Below are 23,476 nucleotides of genomic sequence, written 5' to 3'. Positions count from 1 at the left end.
TCCGGACCAAAAGCGAACAAACTGAAGCTGTCTGATTCATGACCAAAACCAGGGAATGGAACATATTACACCAATTGTTAAATCACTGCCCTGGCTTCTTGTTTGTCAAATGATAGATTTTAACATTCTCCTATTGGTGTAAGAAAGCACTAAACAGTCTTTGGCCAAAATAAATTTCTGAGTTAGGGCAGTCTACCTTTTCCGATTCAGAACCATGTCCTCATCCCAGCAGCGCACTGCTTAAGTGCATGCTGTAGGTCTTAGCCTGAAGAAGCTAACAGAACCACACCATCTGTTATGACAACAAATGTCGTCTCAAGGCACTTTACAAAGTCAGTTCAATTGAATAATACAGATTTCAAGTCTGGTACATACATTCCAATTAATCCTTACTATCAAAAAAGTGCAGTTGGATTCAGTTTTTTATTCAAATTGTCATGGAGTGACATTTTGGACTTTGTGGGTTCTTTGATGGTTTATTTTGTAATTTAGATTTTCCTTATGGCTCTTTGTTTATTTCTTAGGTTATTGTTTCTATGTTCCCCTCTAGTTTCTCTGTTTACTTTAGTTCATAGTTATTCTAGTTCTTTATTTCCTCCTCTAGTTGGTTTGGTGTCTCTGTTCCAGGCTGGTTCCTTCTGTTATTCTGTTGATTACCCCTTTCCCTACCATGACTATGTTTTGTTTTTGCTTTGCTTATGCTACGTTTTGCCAAAGTACCTGCAGTGTTTTGAAAGTTTTGGATTTTGTCTCTGGATTCATACCTGCAGTGTTTTTGTTACGTTTCGACCTTTTTTAAGAATAAACTATGATGCGGCTACCGAGCTCTTGTCTGCGCTTTGGTCCGACGCGAGATCCTTCGCCGACATTAAAGCAGGGCTGACATTTGATCAGCAGAACAACACTGTTATCAAACGGGGGGCTCCACTAACTCTGTTAGTCACATGAGTTTGAGTAATAACTGTCAAGCTGTCATGACCAAACATGCAGTCATAATATTGTTCCCATTTATGGGATCTACTGGGAACAAACAAGAACATGAATAAATGTCATAAGACTCTCTCCTTTGTGTTGCACAAATAAAAAGAATAAAGACTTTTATCTTTGCAATGTCTATAGCAGTAAAAAGATGCATAAGTGGTTCTGATCTAGAGATCAAACCTTGCTACAACAGGTACACTGTCGGCGAAGGATCTTGCGTCGGACCAAAGCGCAGACAAGAACTCGGTAGCCGCATCATAGTTTATTCTTAAAAAAGGTCGAAACGTAAAAAAAACACTGCAGGTATGAATCCAGAGACAAAATCCAAAACTTTCAAAACACTGCAGGTACTTTGGCAAAACGTAGCATAAGCGAAGCAAAAACAAAACATAGCCATGGTAGGGAAAGGGGTAATCAACAGAATAACACAAGGAACCAGCCTGGAACAGAGACACCAAACCAACTAATATACTGGGGAAATAACAAAAGCAGATAATCAACGGAACAGGGAACAGGTGCGACAAGGGGGCAGGGAAGGAGCAGGAACAGGTGAAACAAATACAAAGGCTGAGGAAGAGTGAAAGGACAGAAAACACAAACTAAGCAAGAGAATAAATCAGAGGAGGAAATAAAGAACTAGAATAACTATGAACTAAAGTATACAGAGAAACTAGAGGGGAACATAGAAACAATAACCTAAGAAATAAACAAAGAGCCATAAGGAAAATCTAAATTACAAAATAAACCATCAAAGAACCCACAAAGTCCAAAATGTCACTCCATAACACAAATTAGTTAAAACGTTTTCTATCTAAGGAAATCCAGCAGATTCCATCGAGTCAGTGACTTGCAGCATTCACTCCTCCTGGATGAGCATGTAGCGACAGTGGACAGTCGCTTGCATTGACTTTGCAGCAATCCCTTTTTTACTAAAGCAACCAACCCCCTACCTTCAGATCCTCTGCCTGCACTAAAAACCTCTGAGGAAGATGTAAATTGGCTCTTTCAGCGCATGAAAACAAAGAAAGCTGGAGGATCTGATAACGTCTCCCCATCATGCCTAAAAACCTGTGCAAATCAACTCGTATCAATCTACACCCGGATCTTCAACAAGTCACTGGAGACGTGTGAGGTCTCCTTCTGCTTCAAACGATCCACCATCATCCCAGTCCCCAAGAAACCCACCATCCTAGGATTAAATGACTACAGGCCTGTAGCCCTGACATCTGTGATCAGGAAATCCTTTGAGTGGCTGGTGTTGAAGCACCTGAAAGACATTACAGGCTCCTTGCTGGACCCTGTGCAGTTTGCTTACCGAGCAAACAGGTTGGCAGATGATGCTGTCAACTTAGGTCTACACTTCATCCTGCAACATCTCGACCCTCCAGGGACATACGCCAGGATCTTGATTGTAGACTTCACCTCGGCCTTCAACACCATCATACCTGACATCTTCCACCAGAAGCTCACCCAGCTCAAACTTGTCAATGCATCAACAGCTTCCTGATGGACCGACAGCAGCAGGTGAGACTGGGGAGCATCTTCTCCCGCACCAGATCAATAAGTACTGGTGCCCCCCAGGGGTGTGTTCTATCCCCACTCCTCTTCTCCCTGTACACAAATGACTGCACCATCCGGTATAGATGCCCAAGCCACCTCAACTGGCTCCTGTCGATGTGGAGGAGCAGCGGCTCTACTCCGAGCTCCTCCCAGATTGCCAAGCTCCTCACCCTATCTCTAAGGGACTTCCCTGGCCAGGAAGGTCATTTCGGAGTCCTCTCAGAAACCTATCTTGGCCTAAAAATGCCTACCAAGGAGTGTTAGTTTAACAGGGCAACTCTGAGAATTTACTATCTTAGTGAGGAGGTATGGTTGACCCTGTTGCTAGGTGTGAAGCTAGGTGTCTTAAAAACCTGTGATTGTTTGTCGCAAAAAACAAAAACAAATGCACACTTAGTAATTAATAGAGAGAAGTTAACTTATGCTAGATTCAGAAATGAGCAAATCATAATAATAAATTTAAAAAACTTAGCAAATTTAAATACATTTTCACACAGCATCAAAATGTTTGAACATAGCTTATTTAAATGATCATTTTTATTTTGATTTGCTTACTATTATGTTTACTCGCCATGCTGGTCATTTTCCTACTTCTTTCCTACATCTATTTGATATGAATATATATGTACATCGGGAAAAGTGAGTATTTGATACACTGCCAATTTTGAAGGTTATCCCAATTGCAATGCATGTAGAAGTCTTTAATTTTTATCCTAGCTACTCTTCAACTAGTGAGTGATGGAATCTAAATCAAAAATCCAGAAAATGACGTGTGATTTTTAAGTAATTTGCATTTTATTACATGACATAAGTATTTGATACATCAGAAAAACAAAACTTAATATTTGGTACAGAAACCTATGTAATTAGAGATATCAGACATTTCCTGTAGTTCTTGACAAGGTTTGCACACACTGCAGCAGGGATTTCCTTCTCATTTACCCTTCTCCAGATCCTTCAGGTTTTGGGGCTGTTACTGGGCAATATGGACTTTCAACTCCCTCCAAAGATTCTCGATTGGGTTCAGGTCTGGAGACTGGCTAGGTCACTCTAGGACCTTGAGATGCTTCTTACATAGCCACTCCTTAGTTGCTCTCATCAAAACATATGACCTTCTTCAATTTCTCTTCCGGGTCATCCAGATGGTCATTGGCAAACTTCAGACGGACTTGAACATGCGCTGGCTTGATTGGGGGACCTTGTGTGTGCTGCAGGATTTAATCCATGGCGGCATGTTGTGTTACTAATGGTCTTCTATGAGACTATGGTCCCAGCTCCTGTTCAGGTCATTGACCAGGTCCTGCTGTGTAGTTTTGGGCTGATCACTCACCTTCCTCATGATCATTGATGCCCTACGAGATGGACAAAAATATGAAGTTGCATGGATATTTGGGAATTTTCAAAGAATTAAACAAATAATGAGCAATATATGTACAAAATGCAAATGAAGAAATGAAGTGTAACGTGCTTTGAGCGGTCTGTATGACTGGAAAGGCGCTATATAAATTCAGTCCATGTACCATTTACCCATGTGATGGTAAGACATAAAATAATATTTTTCCAGTGGAACCACATTGCAACTGTTAATATGTCCAATTTATTTGTAATTTAACAAAGAAAAAATCAAATATTTGCCAAAAACCTTTATTTAATGAACATTGCAAAACACCATGAAAATCCTTTTGACATGCTAGGAGAAGCCTCTGGGTGTATTCATCCACATCTTAAATATAACAGCAGCAAATTTGGACTGTCAGTTGAAGCATATTTGTTCCACAAACGATTTAGTTGGCCCTGTATATACAGAGTATATACAGACAAACAGTGAAATGTTAGCAGTTTTGTTAGCAGTACAGTGGATGGAGGACATTAAACCATTAAAAACAATATGTTCAGATTCAAGAGTCTAAAACATTATCATTCAGATAGCAGTCAAGATATTTCATTAGAAATACTCTTACTCGTACACATCGTCTTCCGCTTCATCCGAGACCGGGCCGCAGGGGCAGTAGACTCAGTAGAGATACCCAGACACCCCTCTCCCCAGACACCTCCTCCAGCTCCTCCTGGGGGAGCCCAAGGCGTTTCCAGGCCAGCCGAGAGACATAGTCCCTCCAGCGTGTCCTGGGCCGTCCCCTGGGCCTCCTCCCAGTGGGACATGCCTGGAACACCTCCCGAAGAAGGCATCCAGGAGGCATCCGGTATAGATGCCCAAGCCACCTCAACTGGCTCCTGTCGATGTGGAGGAGCAGCGGCTCTACTCCGAGCTCCTCCCAGATTGCCAAGCTCCTCACCCTATCTCTAAGGGACTGCCCGGCCAGGAAGGTCATTTCGGATGCTTGTATCTGGGATCTTGTTCTTTCGTCATGACTTATAGTTCATGGCCATAGGTGAGGGTAGGAACGTAAACCGGCCAGTAAATTGAGAGCTTCGCTTTTCGGCTCAGCTCTCTCTTCACCACAACGGACCGGCACAACGTCCCCATTATTGCAGCAGCCGCAGTGATCTGTCTGTCGATATCCTGCACCATTATCCCCTCACTCGTGAACAAGACCCCAAGATTCTTGAACTCCTCCACTTGAGGCAGGAACTCCCCTCCAACCTGAAGAGGAGAAGCCACCCATTTCCGGTCGAGAACCATTGCCTCAGACTTGGAGGAACTGATCTTCATCCCAGCCACCTCACACTCTGCAAACCGCCACAGCACATGCTGTAGGTCTTGGCCACAGACATCTTAAAGCTCCCCAGAGCACAGGAACCGCAAGAGAGCCACCACCGAGGCTACCGTAACCCCCCCAGAGAGGGGCAGGGGAGAATCCCAGGGGAACCACCCAGCAGTCACAGTGCAGAAGCTTTAGGGAGCTGCAGTAACGAGCTCACAGGCCCTGCCGGCGGCCGTCTGCACCGGAGCAGATCCATCCATGGACCCAGAGACACAAGACCCCAGGACACATCACTCCCCAACCAGAGCCCAGGGGCCTAGGCCCCGGCAAGCAGCCACCAGGAGTAAACTGGCAAACACCAAAGCACCCAGCCCCACATACCGAGAACCACAAGTACACCAGCGGGCAGAGACACCAACCACCGGTAGGTAGTGTGGCAGGGAGGGAATAGACTGATCCAGGAGAGGGAGCAGGCCAAGACCCAACCTGACACAAAAAAACAGGCACACACAGTCACAATCACATATTCCTCGAAAGACTTAAAAAAAAAGGAAAATACTTCAAATTATCTGAATCTTCCAAGTATTTCCTTACACCATTTTAAGCTGGGCCCTCAGGTGAAGATAAGATAAATCTTTGAACATCTAGCTTATCACAAATAGATCTCAGATTGTGTACTTGGAACCTTACAACTTTAGAGATATCCTGGAGATATGAGTTTCATTGTGTGTCTGAACAGAAAGTAAACCTCATGATAGTTAGTTACCCATACCACTTCTAAATAGCTTTCATGATGATCCTTTCGATCATGGTTTGTATACCTCATTGGTGTCAAGAATAAATCATATATCAGCACTGGTGTTATGGAAGAAAAATCTGCTCTTCATCTCCACCTTCCTGAGGAAGACTATTGACCTCCAAAAATGTTACATCATCATTATAATCATCTGACCCTTCCTCGGTTGCACAAAACTTAAATGCTTTTACTAAATTAATTTCATTGTCAGTCACACTGGAGCTGACTATAGTTTAAATCTTGTATTTAGCAGGGATTTAATTTAGTTTTGTTGCAGCTGTATCATGTGTATCAACCTTTGAGGCATGTACATGCCTAAGCTAGATAATGTCTTTCTAGTGTTTCATTGTTTAGTCAGTCGCTGTTTTACACGTCGCTTCAAAGAAACTGTGAATTTGTGTTGACCAAATGTCTCCTTTGTTCAGATAGTGTCCAAAAAGTTTGTAGCTTGTGGCATCTTTACAGTTGCAAACACTTATCTTAATACGCTGCATCAGAGTTTCTTGACACAACACTTTCTATATGGCACTGATTCCCTCAATGAGCTTTTAAAAAGATGGTTATTCCACCACAGACACTAACCATCATTTACCACAAAATTAAAAAACAGTTTCTTCATATGTTTTTATGAACAATGATCCATGTTGCTATCCGTGCTTTCTGCAAAAAAGCTTAAGAAGTTGCCTGGATAGAAGTGCTCACTTATTAGTTTACTGTGATATCAGATGAACTCAATATTGTGTCCTGCATAGGATCATTGGATGTTTCCTCTTTAACAAATGATATAAATTTACAATCTTGGGTCATTATTTAGAAATAAAAATATTTTTTATTGTTATAAATCTAACTATATAAAAGATTTTGATCATCTGCATGTTGTAGCCCATTGTGGATAGAAAAAACATGACACCATGCAGTGTGTTAGTAACAGGTAGGACAAGGTAGGCTCTTCCTCTAATTTTTGTGATTGCATTAAGTTACTGCACACTTGTAGCTTTATACCTGCAGCTGTTTCCTGAGATCTCAAGTCAAAACATCAGTTTAGATTTGCACCGTTTTCTGATTTCTTTATTAAATCCGTTTTTAAAATTTCCAGCTCTGGAATGAATTTGGTTCTGCCATAGCAGCTGCAGCTTAAATGCCTGTAGGCTAAACGCAAGGGAAGTGGCGAACAGGCATTCTTTGCACTGTTAATTTAATGTTCTACTTGATGAGCCTGTCACTTCAGAAGAGAATGGCATGCAGGTTAGGTGGACAGGATTGTTTTGCCATGGCAGGCAAAGAGCTTTTGAATAAATCTGAACTGATAATTAGACCAGTTTATTGTCACAGACCAAAGTGCACAAATTCTGATAACAGTTTTTTAATAATGATAAAATAGAAAAACGTAGTTGCCTTCTCGAGGAAGCACAGTTTTTAGTCCAGCGACACAGAATTCATCCTATGAAAGCACAGAGTTTAGGTGTGCAACCCAAAGGTCATCGAGAGAAGGCCAAGAAGAGGCACAAAAGACTATGGAGACTGGTCCACGAGACACTGGAACCCCCAGAGGAGCCCTAGAAAGCGACACTGGGGTTGCTGGAAACCTCGGAAGATCCCTGGAGGGCGGCACTGGGGCTGTTGGAATCCTCGGAGGAGGCCTGAAGAATATAACTGAGGCCGCCAGAGGAACTCTTGACGGAGCTTGGGAGAGCAGTGTGGAAGCCGATGGATTCCTTGACAAAGCTCAGAGGTGTGGGCTTGGGAGCGGTCAAAAGAGGTCGGAACTCTGGTGAAATGAGGATGAAACGCCTCATGCCTCATGCCATTTCATCCTCTGCAGAGGGCAGAGGATGAAATGGCATGAGGCGCCAAAACAGGTGGCAGTAAAGGTTGGACCTGTGGCTGAGATAGAATGATGTTGGACAATCTCTGCCCATGCTTCCTCGTGGTTATCTTCAGCCTCCTTCAACTGCTCCTCCAAACCCAGAGGAGGGAGGAGAGGAGCCGATGTGTGCAGCTATTGAATGGAATCAGCAGCTGCAAATATATGCTGCCAGGGTTTCCAGGACAGGCCAGCATAGAGGTAGATCCTCACGATATTTGCAAACTTGTTGAAGTCCTCATCAGAATAGGTACCTGCTGGGCTTAATTGGCTAGATTCTTTTGTCATGTTATTTAAGTGCAGGCCCAAGTGCAGGAATACCTCAAAATCCTAAAGCGGAAGAAATAAAGTTGGAAATGCTTTGCAGAAGAGACCCATCCAAAGTTAAACAAAAAAATTTTAATGTACATATAGCATATATAATTAGTTGTAACCCAAATTGTAATGATGAAAATTTCATTAGTTACATATTTTCCCACTCTTTTGTAACAAATTATAGTTACATTTATTTTGAAATTAAATTACTTGACCCCACTATACGTAACTAGTTACTCCTGAACCCTGCACGGTGGGAACCAGAGGCCCTGCTGGTTGACACCAACGGTGGTGCCTTCAATCTGAGGATGGAAATCCTTAGAGGACTGCAGTGGCCACTGTGGTTGTGAAGGCAAAAACTTGGGCAAAGGAGGTATTGTTGAGTTTATTAAAAAGAACTGCTTTCATGTATGTGAGACAGACCACACAATCAGTTTTCTGCATCAAGAATTTAGTTGTTGTGACATGACTATGATCAATGACAGCCTTTTAAAAGATTAGATAACCTTTAAATAGAGAAGGTTGGAATGAGCTCCCTGACTGTTTTGGCTTCTTGAGATGCTTTTGATTCTTGGAGGTCTGGTAGATGCACAGGACAGATGCAAACTTACTTTTTTGTAAAGAAATTCTGAGACTGTCAAACTGAGACAAACGGTAAATGTAGCTGGACCAGGATGATTTTATTTCTGTGTTCTGAACTATGGTTTTACCTGGACTAAACATCCACCTGTTATATGAGTAATATTCTCATATTTTCTTAGAATGGATGTTAAATAACAACACCAGCAGAGGTAAGATTCTTAATTCTTTTTTTCTGAAATGGAATACAATTCTGATTCTATAGGAGCAGTGCTTTAACAATGCTGTGTTCTCTTAGAAATGGTCAGATCTACAACAGAACCACTGACATAGTGACTCATCACTGTCCTGGTTCCAGTCTAATTACAGTGGTGTTATCTCCAAGCTTCAGGAGTTTCACAGACAGGTCCGCTGAGGTGCAGTCATTTGTGTAAAGGGAGAAGAGGAGTGGGGAGAGAACATACCCCTGGGGGGCGCCGGTGCTGATGGTTCTTGTGCGATACCACACAGTGATGGATGAGCGGTGGTGGAACATGTCTGTTGATAGCTGAGGGGAAGTCTTCAAACAGGATCCTGGCGTATGTCCCTAGGTGGCCGAGGTGGTGCAGGATGAAGTGAAGACCTAAGTTGATTGCATTGTCTGCTGACCTGTTTGCCTTGTAAGGAAATTGTAGGGAGTCTAGCAGGGGGCCTGTGATGTCATTCAGGTGCTTCAACATCAGTCACTTCATGAGCACAGAAGTCAGAGCAACATGCCTGTAATCAATTCATCCTGTGATTTTGCGTTTCTTGGGGACAAGGATGATGGTGGAGGAGCAGGAGGGAACCTCACACAGCTCTGTCCAAGCTACCGCACCCTGTTGGCGGTCAGACGCCTCGGATCTCCCCCAAATTCTTTTAAGTGTCATCTCTGCTTACAATGACTTTCTCTTAAAAGGAATGACTCTCAAGCTGTTCTATACTCTCAAGACTTTTATTCTAAATAAGGCAGAGGAATGGTTACAGAGATCAGCTCTGATGGCTCCCGTCCTTAACCCCGCTCAGTGATTGAAGTGACGAAACAGTCCTGAAAGAAGGTCACACATGGTTTTTATGTCTGGCAACATGGATTGGGTACCTATCCACCTTGATTTGCAAATAGAATGCAAACTTTACTTTCATCTAAAGAGGACCAGTGGCCAACAGTCAAGTTTTTTTCTCATTAGCCCAGGTAAGACGCTTCTAATATTATTAATGTAAAACTATATTACTTGTTTTGTTACTGAAATGTGCTATACAAATAAAATTGCCTTGCCTTTCCTCATCTCTGCTTCAAGATTGGCTTGACGCAATGAATGCGACATGTGTAGCCTATGTGTATGATTTGTCTGTGCATGCAGGCTCTTGATGCACTTACTCTGGTGTTAGACTACTCCTTCTGAATCCTCTCAGGGCTTCGGTTATCCTTGTTGTTGGTGCACCTTTTCCTATCACACTTTTTCCTTGTCAACTTTATATGAATATGCTTGGATACAGCACTCTAAACAAACCAGCTTCTTTAGCAGGGACCTTTTGTGGTTAACCCTCTTTGTGCAGGGTGTCAGTAACTGTTTTTTAGGCATCTGTCAAGTCAGCCGTCATCCCCATGAGTGTATAAGCCATAAAATGGCCATTAAATAATATTTATACTTTAAAAGACTTTTAAACTGGTGCTATGTGATATTCTACTTTTCTGAGGCACTGATATTTGGGTTTTCTGTAAATATCAAAATTAGAATTAACAAAAGCTTGAAATATTCCACTCTATGGCCCTGTTCTTCAAAGATTCCAAATAGCTTGCGCTTGTGCAAAAAAAATAAAAATAAAATTGCACATACAATAAGTGGCCGTTTTGCATGTGATCTGCAAAAGATCTACTGGCTGGCTACTACTGCCTCCAGTGGATCTGTAGGGAAAATGAACAAATCATCTCTTCTGTGCCACTTGAAACATGCAGAGGTTGTTGCACTGCACCATTATGAATGATCCGGTTCGCTGATGTTTTCCTTCTGTTATGTTTTACTCCTGCTTGTCTGGACTGTTAGAGTTTGTTAACTTTTGTCGTCGGTATTTACCGCAGCAGGTTGGTCATCGCAACCTCTTCCCTTACAAGATTATTTCCCTATATGTTCATTTGTGCGGAGTGCCTCTGAGTGCATAATTGTGCATGCACAGGGCTGAGTTTGAAGTTGTTCTGCCAGCAGATATCTCATTTTTGTGACCCAGACAGACCTAGGGTGTCACGACTTGCCTCTGTTAGGTTTTAAGTTTGAGTTCTATTGGTTTTTTCTGCACTGCCATGTTCTTCAGTTGCTTATTTCTGTTCATTTCAGGTTGATTAAGGGTGTATTCACACTTGCCACTTTTGATCCGCTTTAAATGGACCAGAGTTTGTTTCCCCCCTTGGTCTGGACCTTTTGTGCAGGTTTGAATACACTCATGCAGACCCTGGTCCGGACCAAACAACTGGACCGAGACCCACTTTTTGAGGTGGTCTCAGTCCACTTCCAATCGAACTCTGGTGCAATTCGCTTATGTTGTAAATACGAACCAGCAGCACATATACAGTTGTTTATCTCAATTTGTGGGTCTGTGCTCTGTCCTGCCAGCGTCATTTTTTTCCAATGGGAGCAATGATCGTCACCTGCTTGGCTTTGTTTACCACAAATAGTTCACTTAATAATGTGAAAGTTAACATACCAAAAAGGAAAAATAAAGTCAGCTTTTGGTTCAGACCAAACAAGCGGAACAAAGGACTTTCTTCGTGTGAATACTCCCTGGATAAACCATTCATACATTCAGAGTTCTGTGTTAGAAATTTTCATTTTCTTGTGGATTTGTTCCTTCCTGTTTATGTTCTTTAAGTTTCTTTGTTTACTTAGATGTTTTGTTATTCCCCTGAAGTTCTTGCTCATCTGTGTTAATCAACCTTCCTCCATCGGTTGCATTCCTTGTCACCAGCTGCCTCATATTCCTCCTGATTAGTTCCTCTGGTTCATTGGTACATTCTCCTACCTCATCAGTATTTATAGATTGTCATTGTTCTCCACCGGTTCCTGCTGAAAACTACCCTGCCCATGTTCTGTGTCCTGACCTTTTTGTAAGTCTCTTGTTTATCATTATTATTATTCTTATTAAAAATAACTCTTCAACTCACCATGAGGCTCCCTCTCTCTGCTCTGCACCTTGGTCCAACCCTAAACCAGCATTTTATGACACAGGGAGGCAAAGACTGCATCCTGCTTTGCCTTTAGCCAGAATGATGAATTACAGACCATTGCAGAGGAGGGCAGAACCGTGTCCAAAGTGATATGCGCCCTCTACCATCATTGAGTCAGTTAAGTCAGTTAACTGTGTTGCTTGACTTAACTCCCAACGGTTGATGCTTAGAAATTGCCAATCAATATTAACAATAAAAAAGACAAATATGTCTGTCAAATAATTTATTAGACGTTTGCCTACCTTGATCTTTTAATTCTTTTCAGAGACTTACCGTGTTCTTTTTTTTGAGAGTATATGCTTGAACAGTTCGGAGTTTATCATAAACAGCCACAATATTTAAGCCTGAATGTATTATTAGCAACATAAAAATAGACTGTGGTAAGAACTGGCTATCTGTTTATTATAGCTTTGCTAGTTTTAAAACATCAAACACTGTACTGCAAAGAATGTAAATTGAACATTTATCTAAATAAAACAAAAATTATTTTCCAATGATTTTACTGAATTAGTTTTCTTACCTATATACGTGTTTGATTGTTTAAATTGTTTATTGGTGACACAAAATTATTTTTCACTGTATAAACCCTCCCCTGGCATGTTCACTTTCAGAAAACACTGATCTTCAATCTAAATCTATACATGTACAGAGTAACTAGTTAGCACCTGCATTTCAATCATGCTAAATATAGACACAAAGACAGCAACCACAATCTGTTTCAGGTTTGATAAATCGCATTACGGGTGGTAAAGAAGTATATTTGCATATGCTCCTCCCATTTTGATGATGATTAAGTTAGTCCCTTGCAAATTTGTGAATATGCCTGCCACTAATACCGTTGCCAAAGTAGAATAGCCAGTTACATTTACAGGATATATCTGAAGCATCATGCACCAAAATTGTTAGTTGTATAAATTTACTAAAAGACCAACAGGAGAAAAAAAAACTGGTATACTAAAAATATTGATTGTATCAAGAAAGAAATACTCAACTGCATATGGTAGTACTTGTGGACAGTTTGTTAGTTAATCAACTTGGAAAGTAAGCAACACAATCCACAAGTTACAGCCAAACTGTTGAGCACCTGAAATTGTACATCAAGCAAGAATGGGAAAGAATTCCACCTACAAAGTTTTCAACAATTGTTGTTCTCAGTTCCCAAGCACTTTTTGAGTGTTGTTAAGAGCAAAGGTGATGTAAAATAGTGGTAAATGTGCCCTTGTTCCAGCTATTTTTTGAAACGTGTTCCAAGCGTCAAATTCAAAGTGAGTGAATATTTACAAAAAAACAGTAAAGTTTATATCACATTTGTAGGTGTTTGAGTTTTGATTTTATTTGACAATTTTTTACTATTTACTTTGTTCTTCAGCTGTGCCTTTGTGAGTTCTTTTCCTTATGCTTGTTTTTGTTTGGTGTTTTCCCTTTTAGTTTAGTCTTTTGTGTTGTAGTGTTCTATCCATCTAGAGTTTATTTCCTGTTAGATTTTTGTTACTTCCCTGGACTTTTCTGTGTTCCAGCTCATCTCCGTTTATTAGGCTCCCTCCTTCAATTCAATTCAATTCAATTCAATTCAAAGATACTTTATTGATCCCCGAGGGGAAATTAGAATTCCAGTACAACCCATCCAAACATACATCATGACACAAGACAAGGGGGACGGGTCACCGAGGCTTTGCTGCCCACTCACAGGCGCTGCCCTTGCTAGATGAGAAAAGAGGCCACATTAAGTAAGTAGAGGAAAAAAATCATATTTCACACTTATCCTTAGCAGGATACAGTTTGAGATTGCAAAAAACCTCAGCACAAAGAAGCAACAAGTTGACAAAACAACATCATGCCGGGAACGGTGAAGGTGGTGTGAGGGGGTGCATATGTTTATCTTGAGCATGTGTGTGTGTGCAAGTGATTGTGTGCAAGTAAGTCCATGAAGCACTGTCACAGAGGCCATTGTCCTTGATGGTTCGTTGGAATGTTCATCAACCGGCCACACAGTTCTGAGCAGGTCCACAGGTGTCCTCAAGGAAGGGAGGGAGCAGAGGGAGCAGAGCGTCATGTTTACATAACTTCCAGGAGAAGTTGAAGATAGCCAGCCATCAAGGCCGTGCAGGGGAGCCAGATTCAGAAAAACAATAATTATTTGGGTTAGGCTGACTCTTAATTTTCCGTCAGCCTTGAGAGTCTCGCTGGTGCTTCTCAAAGGCGAATCCAAACAGCCAAATTCATGGTCTTTCTGCCAGATCTGAGCGAACAACTTTCTCCAAGATTTATCCCATTTCACCCCCGAGTCCAGGAACCGCAACCTGCCTGCGATCCTAAGGATCACATCCAGTCTGCGATTCAGCTCACGTAACATGTCAGTCTGAGTGCTGATCGCCCTGAAGATCCCATCACACGTGCCAGGCAGCCTTACAATGGCCAGAACAGCTGCTGACATTCTCAGAATTTCTCGATATGCCAGGTAACCGCTGACTTCAAAAAGCAGAAATCCTGATATCAAACATCCAATTATATACACATCTTCCACATCCTCGACTGACATTATCGACAGACACACAATCCTCCACTTCTGCCAGGAGTCCATTGTGTATCCAGAGAAAAACGTCCAGTCCGGACAAGTTGGGCTCTCCTTCACCCTGTCTTCTCCTCGAGAAAATTTGATCAATTGCATTGAGAGACCAGCTGACCAAATCCATAACTAAGAATTTGGAAGATTTGCAAAAAGAGGCTCCAAAGACAAGACACAGAGCTGAAGCAGGGCAGTTGCCTTGCATTCTCCCTGCCCCAGCTGCTCCACATTTTATCTGATTAGCTCTTCTGGTTCATTGGTCATTTCTCCCAAATTTTATTTTGCCATGATCTCATTATGCATTTGGATCCTCCTTCAACCTCATTGTGACAGTAGAATTCAGTCATTTGGACCCATTAGATGCTGATTTTGTTTTATTCACCAGCACTATGGGTTAATAGGTTGGAATAGGAGGTACTGTGACACAATAGATCAAGCAAGTCCTAGGATTGGTTAATGGTGGCAGCTGTTTGTGTTCAGCAGCTGCACTGGATTCCCCTCCTTCCTCTGCCGGGCTTAGGGAAACCGTTGAAGGAAGCAGAAGAGAAGTTTCCAGTCACCGAGGATCCGCCCTCCATTCCAGTCCCCAAGGGTCTGGCTGACATCACCGCCTCTACCTCCCTTGCATATTGCAAACACTGCCGTTAGCTGGATGCCTCAGCTCTTGCCATTAGGGTCAGTCTAACATCTTGTTCCTGCCGCCTAGGGTCAGTCCAGCACCTCTGCACCTGTCTCTGAGGGTCTGGCTGACACTGCTGCTCCAGTCACTGAGGGTCTAGCTGACACTGCTGCTCCTGTCATTGAGGGTGTGGCGAACTTCATTGTTCCTGCCTCTGAAGGTCTGTCTGATGTCTCTGTTTTGTCTACCACTAAGTCATAACATTCACAAGGCTTCCAGTCCAGTCCTGGAAGGTCCGCCAAATGTTCTACTCCTGTTCCGGAGGGTCTGCCCAATGCTTCTACTCCAGTCCCAGAAGGTTGGCCTGACATCTCCATTTCCCTAGCATTAGCCCCATATTCTGCAGCACCCTGCTGTCGGCTCTTAAAGGATCTATAACTCGAACTAAATGTCAATGTCACAGAATGTTTTCTAGGTTTAGTAACTGAAATTAAAATATGTTAAAAATTGTGGACACAAGAACAAGTAAAAACATTTCTTCTGAAGAACCATGCTCTCAAGCTCAGAAATCACCAAAGAATTTTGAAAATTATAAACTTTGATATTTCAAACTGCTGAATATTTTAAAAAAGCTGATATTAGACAGACTAATATGGATCCATTAAAACCATCAAGACCCATCATGATCACAATTAGCCAGCTGAAGTTCAACTACAACTAGCTGGTTAACATTATTAATTAACTAAAACTGGTTACATGCAATAAAACTGTTGACTTATTTTGGTATGGCTAGTGCTTAACAATGCCAAAAATATTTTGTAATTTCATTAATTTATCAGAGAAAATAATTCAGATATGCAGAGAATGAACTGCGTTAAATGCTGGAACTGCTGGTGTTTGGAACTATCTGCAGCTGCATGACCTATGTGACTTCCCCATTCCATTCTTTTGAAAGAAGTCTATGGGAGTGTCGCCACTCTTTCCACTATGTGGTGTGGATCATACGGAATTGACCTTGCATTGAATGGGCAGTACAAACTGAACATTAGCGTCCACAATGCAAGGGTGCGAGAGAGAACCGGGAGAATTAAAGACTTGATTAATGCAACCTGCTTCCATGGATGTCGTATACAAATAAAGTTAAGATCATACACAATTTTCTGTTTTAATTTAGAAAAGACAGATCAGTCAAAATACAAAAATACATTTAAATAATAAAAATGTTTTTGTTTTTCTTGCTATTGGATTGTTGAACAGTATAGAATTGATTAAAGCACAATTAAAAGCTTTTTAAATTATTACATGTTTCAATTAAGGTCAAAATTTAAATATAAGCCTCTATTTTGGCTTCATCGTACATCCTACTCTAGGGGAGTCTGTGCCTCCACAATCATGAATCCCATTGCACGTCACTGGTTGACTTAATTTCTGCAGCCCTACAAGAAGGACATGTGGAGTATTTAAAGGGGAAAAAAAGTAATGTCAAATGTTGTAACTTGTCAGCAACTTAAATGTAACTGCAAAGTTCTTAAGGTAAGATTTAAATTAAGCTCTAACTATTCCCTTAATTAAAATTAAGGGAATAGTTAGAGTTTGGATTTGTTCTGCCTCGAAAAGACACAAACCAAAATAAAATCTAAACTGAGAATCTCAGCTTTTTAAGGGGTCCTCATGTGTCACGGTGAATGTCTCAGAATGACACCTTTTTGATGATGATATTACCCATTCGATACAATTAAAGCATTTATAATATGATTTACAGATTGATAGGCAACTTGGGGAAGACCGTCATGCCCAAGGGCACTTTGACTTGTGACAGTGGGGGAAGCTGGAATTAAACTCACAAAAACCCAAATGCCAGACAAGTACTTTTCCCTGCTGAGCCACAGCTGCCTAATTGCGTATGTATGTGTGTGTTCTCCATCTAGGGCAGCTCTGTATAGCAGTTTTAAATTAGATCATCATAATAAGAAATGGGACTTAGTGAGCTCTCTGAAAAAACACTCTCTAAAAAAAACACTTAATCAGCCTGTCTTCATTGCTGCCCTGACACACATACGTTCACATGCATGCTATAACACTTCCATAGTCATTGCAAACATCCAATTAAATAAATAAAGACTTCCAGTACAAGACAGACTCCTGTCAACTGCAGAAATACTCAGATAATTATGCAGTCGTGAGGTGGATCAGAGATGGACAAGGAGCAGAGTACGGGGAGCTGGTGGACCACTTTTTGGCATGGTGTAGAAACGATCATCTCATCTTGAACGTTAATGAAGCAATGGAGATTATTGTAAATTTTAAGAGAAACAAAAATAGGTCTAACACTATTTCCATCATGGGAGAAGAAGTGGAGGTGGTGGAGGAATATAAATATCTTGTTCACCTGGACAACAGACTGGACTGGAATTGCAACTGTGAAGCCGTCTACAAGAAGGTACAGAGCAGACTGTACTTCTTGAGGAAGCTTAGGTCTTTCGGTGTTTGCAGCATATCTTCTATAAGTCTGTTGTGGAGAGTGTGATCTCTTCTGCCATCATCTTCTGGGGTAGCAGCATCAGAGCCAGGTACTTGAACAAGCTCAACAAGCTAATACAGAAGGCTGACTCTTTTGGAATCTCTGGAGATCAATGTACAAAGAAGGATTCTTCGTAAAATGAAGAACATTATGGAGAACCCCGGGCATTCTCTTCACGAGACTGTTGTACAACAACAGTGTCTTCAGTCAGAGGCTTCTTCAGATCTGCTGTAAGACAGACCACTACAGGAAATCCTTCATGCCCATGGCCCTCAGCATCTACAATGGCTCTTTGAAGAAACCTGCATAATATGAGCTACAACAACATTTATTTTCCTTTTGGGACGAAAAAATGTTTTTTGAATTGAATTGAATATAATATGATCTATTAATATGTCATCACCATCTAAGACCTTCACAGCACTAAGATATAATGCTCTCTACCTGCAGACCAAATGGCATTTATTCTTGCAGTCATAATCCAGTCTTGGATTTCAATGTTTTATTCGGTCGTGTGTCAGTCTTTCTTTACCACCTTTGTGATTGTGTAATTGAGATAACAAAATAATAAAATCATTATTGATTTAAAGTTAGAGTAAAAAAGTAAGCCTTAAGTTCTTAAGTAACTCTAGTAATTAATAGGTAGCAAAGTTCAAAGCTTCGAGTCAAAATTAATAAATGCAAAAATCTGATCTTCCTCCAGCTGTTGTGAGGGACCTTTAGTAGTCTGGTAGAGGAACACTACCATGTTTTAGGTGGTACTGTAAAGGGAGCCTAAGAGTAGCTTGGTCCTTAAGAGCATTAAGAACTTTATATATTTGATAAAGTGCCTTTAAATCAGTCACAAAAGTCATAGGCAGCCCATGTAAAAAACAAACAAACTACTAAACACTCAGATGTTCCCTGTTCTTATTTCAGGTACGCCTAATAATAAATTTGTCTTCCAAGTCTTCCAATAGCTTCTTTTGGAGAAAGCCACAAAGTGAACAAAATGATAATCAAAAGACAAAAAGATGAATTAATTTTGCTGCTGCATCTGATTGTAGCAAGGATTTTAACTTTGCTACATTTTTGGGATGAAAAATGTATGTTTTGACACCTTTTTTATGTGTGATCTTAGGTTTTTAGGGTCTTTCACACAATCTTTATACTGTTTTTTTAACCTTTTTGTTATATACTTACTGAACCTTTGTCTTTCTTATTTATGAGACTCAAATATCAATATCAATCTTATTTGTTTCTGAATCAAAAGCATTCCTTTGCTATGATCAGTATTTCATTTGTTCCACCTGTTGGCAGTTTAATTGTACTACATTTACTGCACTGGCTCAAACTTTTCTCTGCATTGTCTGCAAAATGTGAATATCAACCTGCAGCTGAAAGACACCTTTTTCAGATGTTTTTGGAATGGTGTCAGTTTTAAATCTTATTACCTGAAAAAATGCATAAACTTGAGGTGCAAATGAAACACATTTCTAGTTTGCAATTGTCTTGGTTTCTTTTTCTGCAGTATGTGGCCTTGGCCTCGCTGTTCTTCATCCTTCTCTCCATTTCCACTTTCTGCTTGGAGACCCATGAGGCTTTCAACACCATCTACAACAAAACTGAGAATGTCACTGAAGGCAACGTAACACGTGAGGAGGTACAGCAACAATATTATTTTAAGAGTACAGTTGCTTATTGTGGATAACATAAGAAAACCCCTAAATTAATAGACCTTAAATTCACTGAGGTTTGAACTGCCTTATTCCTTTGACGGCTGAGGGACTACAGAATACTTGCATCTTCTATTACCACAGTAGCTTACAATAATTGCCAATGCTTGTTTTTTCATGGAAAAGGCAGAGCAAAGGTCATACTACTACAAAATGGTTTTATTTGGACTTTTTTTTATTTTCCTCTCCATGTATTCAGACATACAAGAAAGAACTAAAAAGTAAACTGTACCAAAGTCAACCAGCGAAGTATAAATAATATGGAAATGAGATACATTCTATACATTGCTGTAATTTAATATAATAATAACATTCCACTTAATAGATAATTAATTCTACTAATCCTTTTCTCTATTTACTTTACAGATTGTATATGAAGTTGTCACAGATGGCTGGCTGACATATGTGGAGGGTGTCTGTGTCATCTGGTTCACTATTGAGGTGGTGGCACGCGTCATCTTTTGCCCTGACAAGGCAGAGTTCTTCCGTAGCACCCTTAACATTATAGACTTTGTGGCTATTGTTCCCTTTTACCTGGAGGTAGCACTTAGTGGCCTATCCTCTAAAACAGCCAAAGATGTGTTGAGTTTCCTACGCGTGGTACGTTTTGTCCGCATCCTGCGTATATTCAAGCTAACCCGCCATTTTGTCGGTTTACGGGTCCTGGGCCACACTTTGCGGGCAAGTACCAATGAGTTCTTGTTGCTTATCATTTTCCTGGCACTGGGTGTCCTCATCTTTGCTACTATGATCTACTACGCTGAACGTATTGGAGCTGACCCAGATGATCCAACTGCTGCAGCCCACACCAACTTTAAGAACATTCCCATTGGGTTCTGGTGGGCTGTGGTGACAATGACTACTCTTGGATATGGAGATATGTACCCTGAAACATGGTCGGGAATGCTAGTGGGTGCCCTCTGTGCTTTGGCAGGTGTGCTGACCATTGCTATGCCTGTGCCTGTTATTGTCAACAACTTTGGAATGTACTACTCGCTGGCCATGGCAAAGCAGAAGCTTCCAAAGAAGAGGAACAAGCACATCCCAAGAGCACCACAGCCAGGAAGTCCGAATTACTGCAAGCCGGATGCTCTGGCAATGGCAACTGCTTCTCCACATAGATTAATGGGCAATGTACTTGGGCCAGGCTTGGTGGAATCTGGCAGCATGATAGGCACTGGGGACTGCCCACTGGCACAGGAAGAGATCATTGAAATAAACAGGGCAGGTAAGTTAGATTACATTACATATGCATTTTTCAGAACATCATAAAGGGAATTCCGTAAAACACACTGTGATGAATTTAGCATAATTATAATTATATATAATATTATATATATATAATAATGACAGTAATATCACATTTCAGTAAAAAAAAACTGATAATTCCAAACTTATTTACCAGGAAACTCAGTAATGCTAAGGGTTACACTTTTTCTTTAATGATGCTTTTTAAAGTTTGTAGTTTTAGTATTGCACGCTTGAAACACTTTTTGCAATACTGTGGTAATAATGATATGCCAAATCATGCTGTTAAATCTCTAAAATATTATTCACATCGACAATATGTGCAAAAACCATTAAGTAAACTGTTAAGTAATTTTCTTATGTGTCCTCATAAGGACACATATGGAACGACGATGGTAATGGTGGTAGGGCGGTTCACCCTGTTACCGGTGGGTTGCCGGTATGAACCCCCGCTCCATCCATCTCAGTCGTGTCTTTGGGCAAGACACTTCACTTGCTTTGTGTGCTGATGGTGGTAAGATGGCTCAGTGGCACTGATTGTATGGCAGCCTCACTTCTGTCAGGCTGTGCTAGGGCAGCTGGGGCTACAATGTACACTGTCAGTGTGTGAATGAATGGGTGAATGACTTCATGACTTCATAAAGCCCTATACAAGTGCTGGCCATTTACCATATGAGCCCTTTTATGTATTAAGGGGTCTTAAGTAAAATGTTCCAGGCTTTTGTATAATCTTAAGTATTTTATTAGTCTTCTTTGGCATTGGTTCTTTTTTTACATTACATTAGCACATCTTAAAATAATGTCTACTATGTTCTTAAAAATTAAGAAAATATGCAAGAGCTGGCATACCTGCTGATATTTCATAGAATAGTTTTGAAAAAAAAAAAAAAAATTTAATTCAGAAGGACTGGACATGGTTTTTTCTGTGCATTTTGCATCATGCTCCAGTAAATTTATTCACTTTGTGCTTAGGTCCTTTCAAAATTATTTAGGGAATGCCAAAGACAGTCATGTGTATGACGTGAGTACATGGACTGGATAAACATTACTAAAAAAGGTTGGAAAAGAAATATTGGAAGAAATGTACTTCTCAAGGCTGGATGTCTTGGTTGTAAAAGATGTCCAGACAGTTGTTTTAGCTTGTTGATAAATTAGTTAATAAATAATCTGAGAAATGGAACAATATTTGACCTAATAACTGAACATTTTGGCTTTGTAAAACACATGTCAAAGTATGAGCAGATACCATTTGGGGCAGTGTGTCTATCTTTTGTTTATTTTGAATGGCTAGTTTATGCCATTTTTTAAAGTTAAGAGTACAGCAAAAAACGTTTGGATGCAGATTTTATTTGCTCAAACAGTGTTCATCTTGAAAATTTATATTTGAAAACATGTTCCACTGAAAATAAAGACATAATAATAATATTAATATAATGAACCTGAGCACAGTTCCTGTGGGACACCCACGTGTTTGTCATACTGAAGACTATTAAGGTTTTTTTATTTTTATGGAAACGACTTATATTTTGACTTAATTAAAGAGCATCAAGGGGCCCAGTGAGACAAATCTCACTCCAAACAAAGAAAGTGGTAGTACGACCCAAACAATTATTTCCACAGGACTCACTGTAACGGTTTTTCTATTTTAAGCATTGTTCATCAGCCAACAGCTTTGCTGGAGTGATGCTACACATAGAAGCTGTGGGATTTATTTACACCTCTGTGATGCCTCTGGAAGTGAGCACCTCTAAAATTCGCTTGCCACACATTTCTTTGTTATTAGCGTAAAATCCAGAGGAAAATTAAAGGCAAATGTCACACAGGAGGCAGCGTACATGCAGCAGCAATAGATAAAGCCTACTATTAGAACAAACACAAGAGTAATGCAAGATACTGACAGCAGGTGGGGTTGCACACATGCAACAGCCATTGTGCTCATTTATGTACAAAAGAATGTTTGTGTTAGGGAACTTATATGCAGTTTATATTTAGAAAAAAAATATGTTCAGATTTTTTGGATTAAGAGGTTGCATTGTACTTTTGAACTTTCTGCTGAAGGTTTACCTATAAATAGAGGCATAAAGCCCTTGTGTTATAATTTTGACTGTCCAGCTGTGTGTAATCAGACAAACACAATGCTGGTAACCAGCTTAATGGATACACCAGACCATTCTGAAAGAGTGCAAGGAGGCCCAACATCCTCAAAGACTAGGAGATCATCACCAAAGATAAAATGTCGAAATACCAGTGAAAACATGCAGAAAGCTAGCCAGCAATTATAGGGTTGCTGTCATGATGTAGGGTTGTTTGGTTTTTGGTTTCGGGTTTCTTATGTTTTTCACAGTTAAGGTTTTTTGACTCGTTCTTTTGTTATTATTCTTCTTAGATTTTGAATCATGCTTCTGTTATTTTTCCTGGTCATGCTTTAGTTTTGTCGTCTTGTTCATGTTTTGTCAAGTTTGGTTTTCGGATCTGGTTATGCTTTAGCTTCATGTTTTTCTAGCTTATTTATTAGAGTCTGTGTTTTTGCCGCAGCCACGTTTTGTTCTGTCTGTCAATTAAGTTTATTCGGCTCACCTGTCCAAGTTAATCTGTCCCCTTGCTCCACCTGGTTTTCACTCGATAGATTCACACCTGCTTGTTTGTCTTCACGGAAACATTTTTCACTCTCATGCTCATGTTTAGCTTTGATTCTCATGTCTTGTTCTCCTGCTCATGTCAAGTCTTGATGCTCAAGTCTTGTTTTCGGATCATGCCATGCTTGTCTTGCCTGCCCGTCCGTTGTTTTGTTCCTGCCTCCTGCTGTGAGTG

At 40.6% G+C, this 23,476-nt stretch overlaps 1 protein-coding gene across 1 annotated transcript in view; it reads left to right on the top strand.

Annotated features, from left to right (window-relative positions):
- Positions 1–23,476, top strand: part of LOC124864025 (potassium voltage-gated channel subfamily C member 1-like) — a 225,435-nt gene that overhangs the window by 78,739 nt on the left and 123,220 nt on the right. The window contains exons 2-3 of the mRNA XM_047358631.1: positions 19,213–19,344; positions 19,784–20,645. Coding sequence (XP_047214587.1) covers positions 19,213–19,344; positions 19,784–20,645 — 994 coding nt within the window. The remainder of the gene's footprint in view (positions 1–19,212; positions 19,345–19,783; positions 20,646–23,476) is intronic.

Source organism: Girardinichthys multiradiatus, chromosome Y (genome assembly GCF_021462225.1).
Source record: "Girardinichthys multiradiatus isolate DD_20200921_A chromosome Y, DD_fGirMul_XY1, whole genome shotgun sequence".
NCBI classification, from domain to species: Eukaryota; Metazoa; Chordata; class Actinopteri; order Cyprinodontiformes; family Goodeidae; genus Girardinichthys; species Girardinichthys multiradiatus.
The sequence above is the reverse complement of the archived record's forward strand: the minus strand, read 5'-3'. Positions and strand labels throughout refer to the sequence as shown.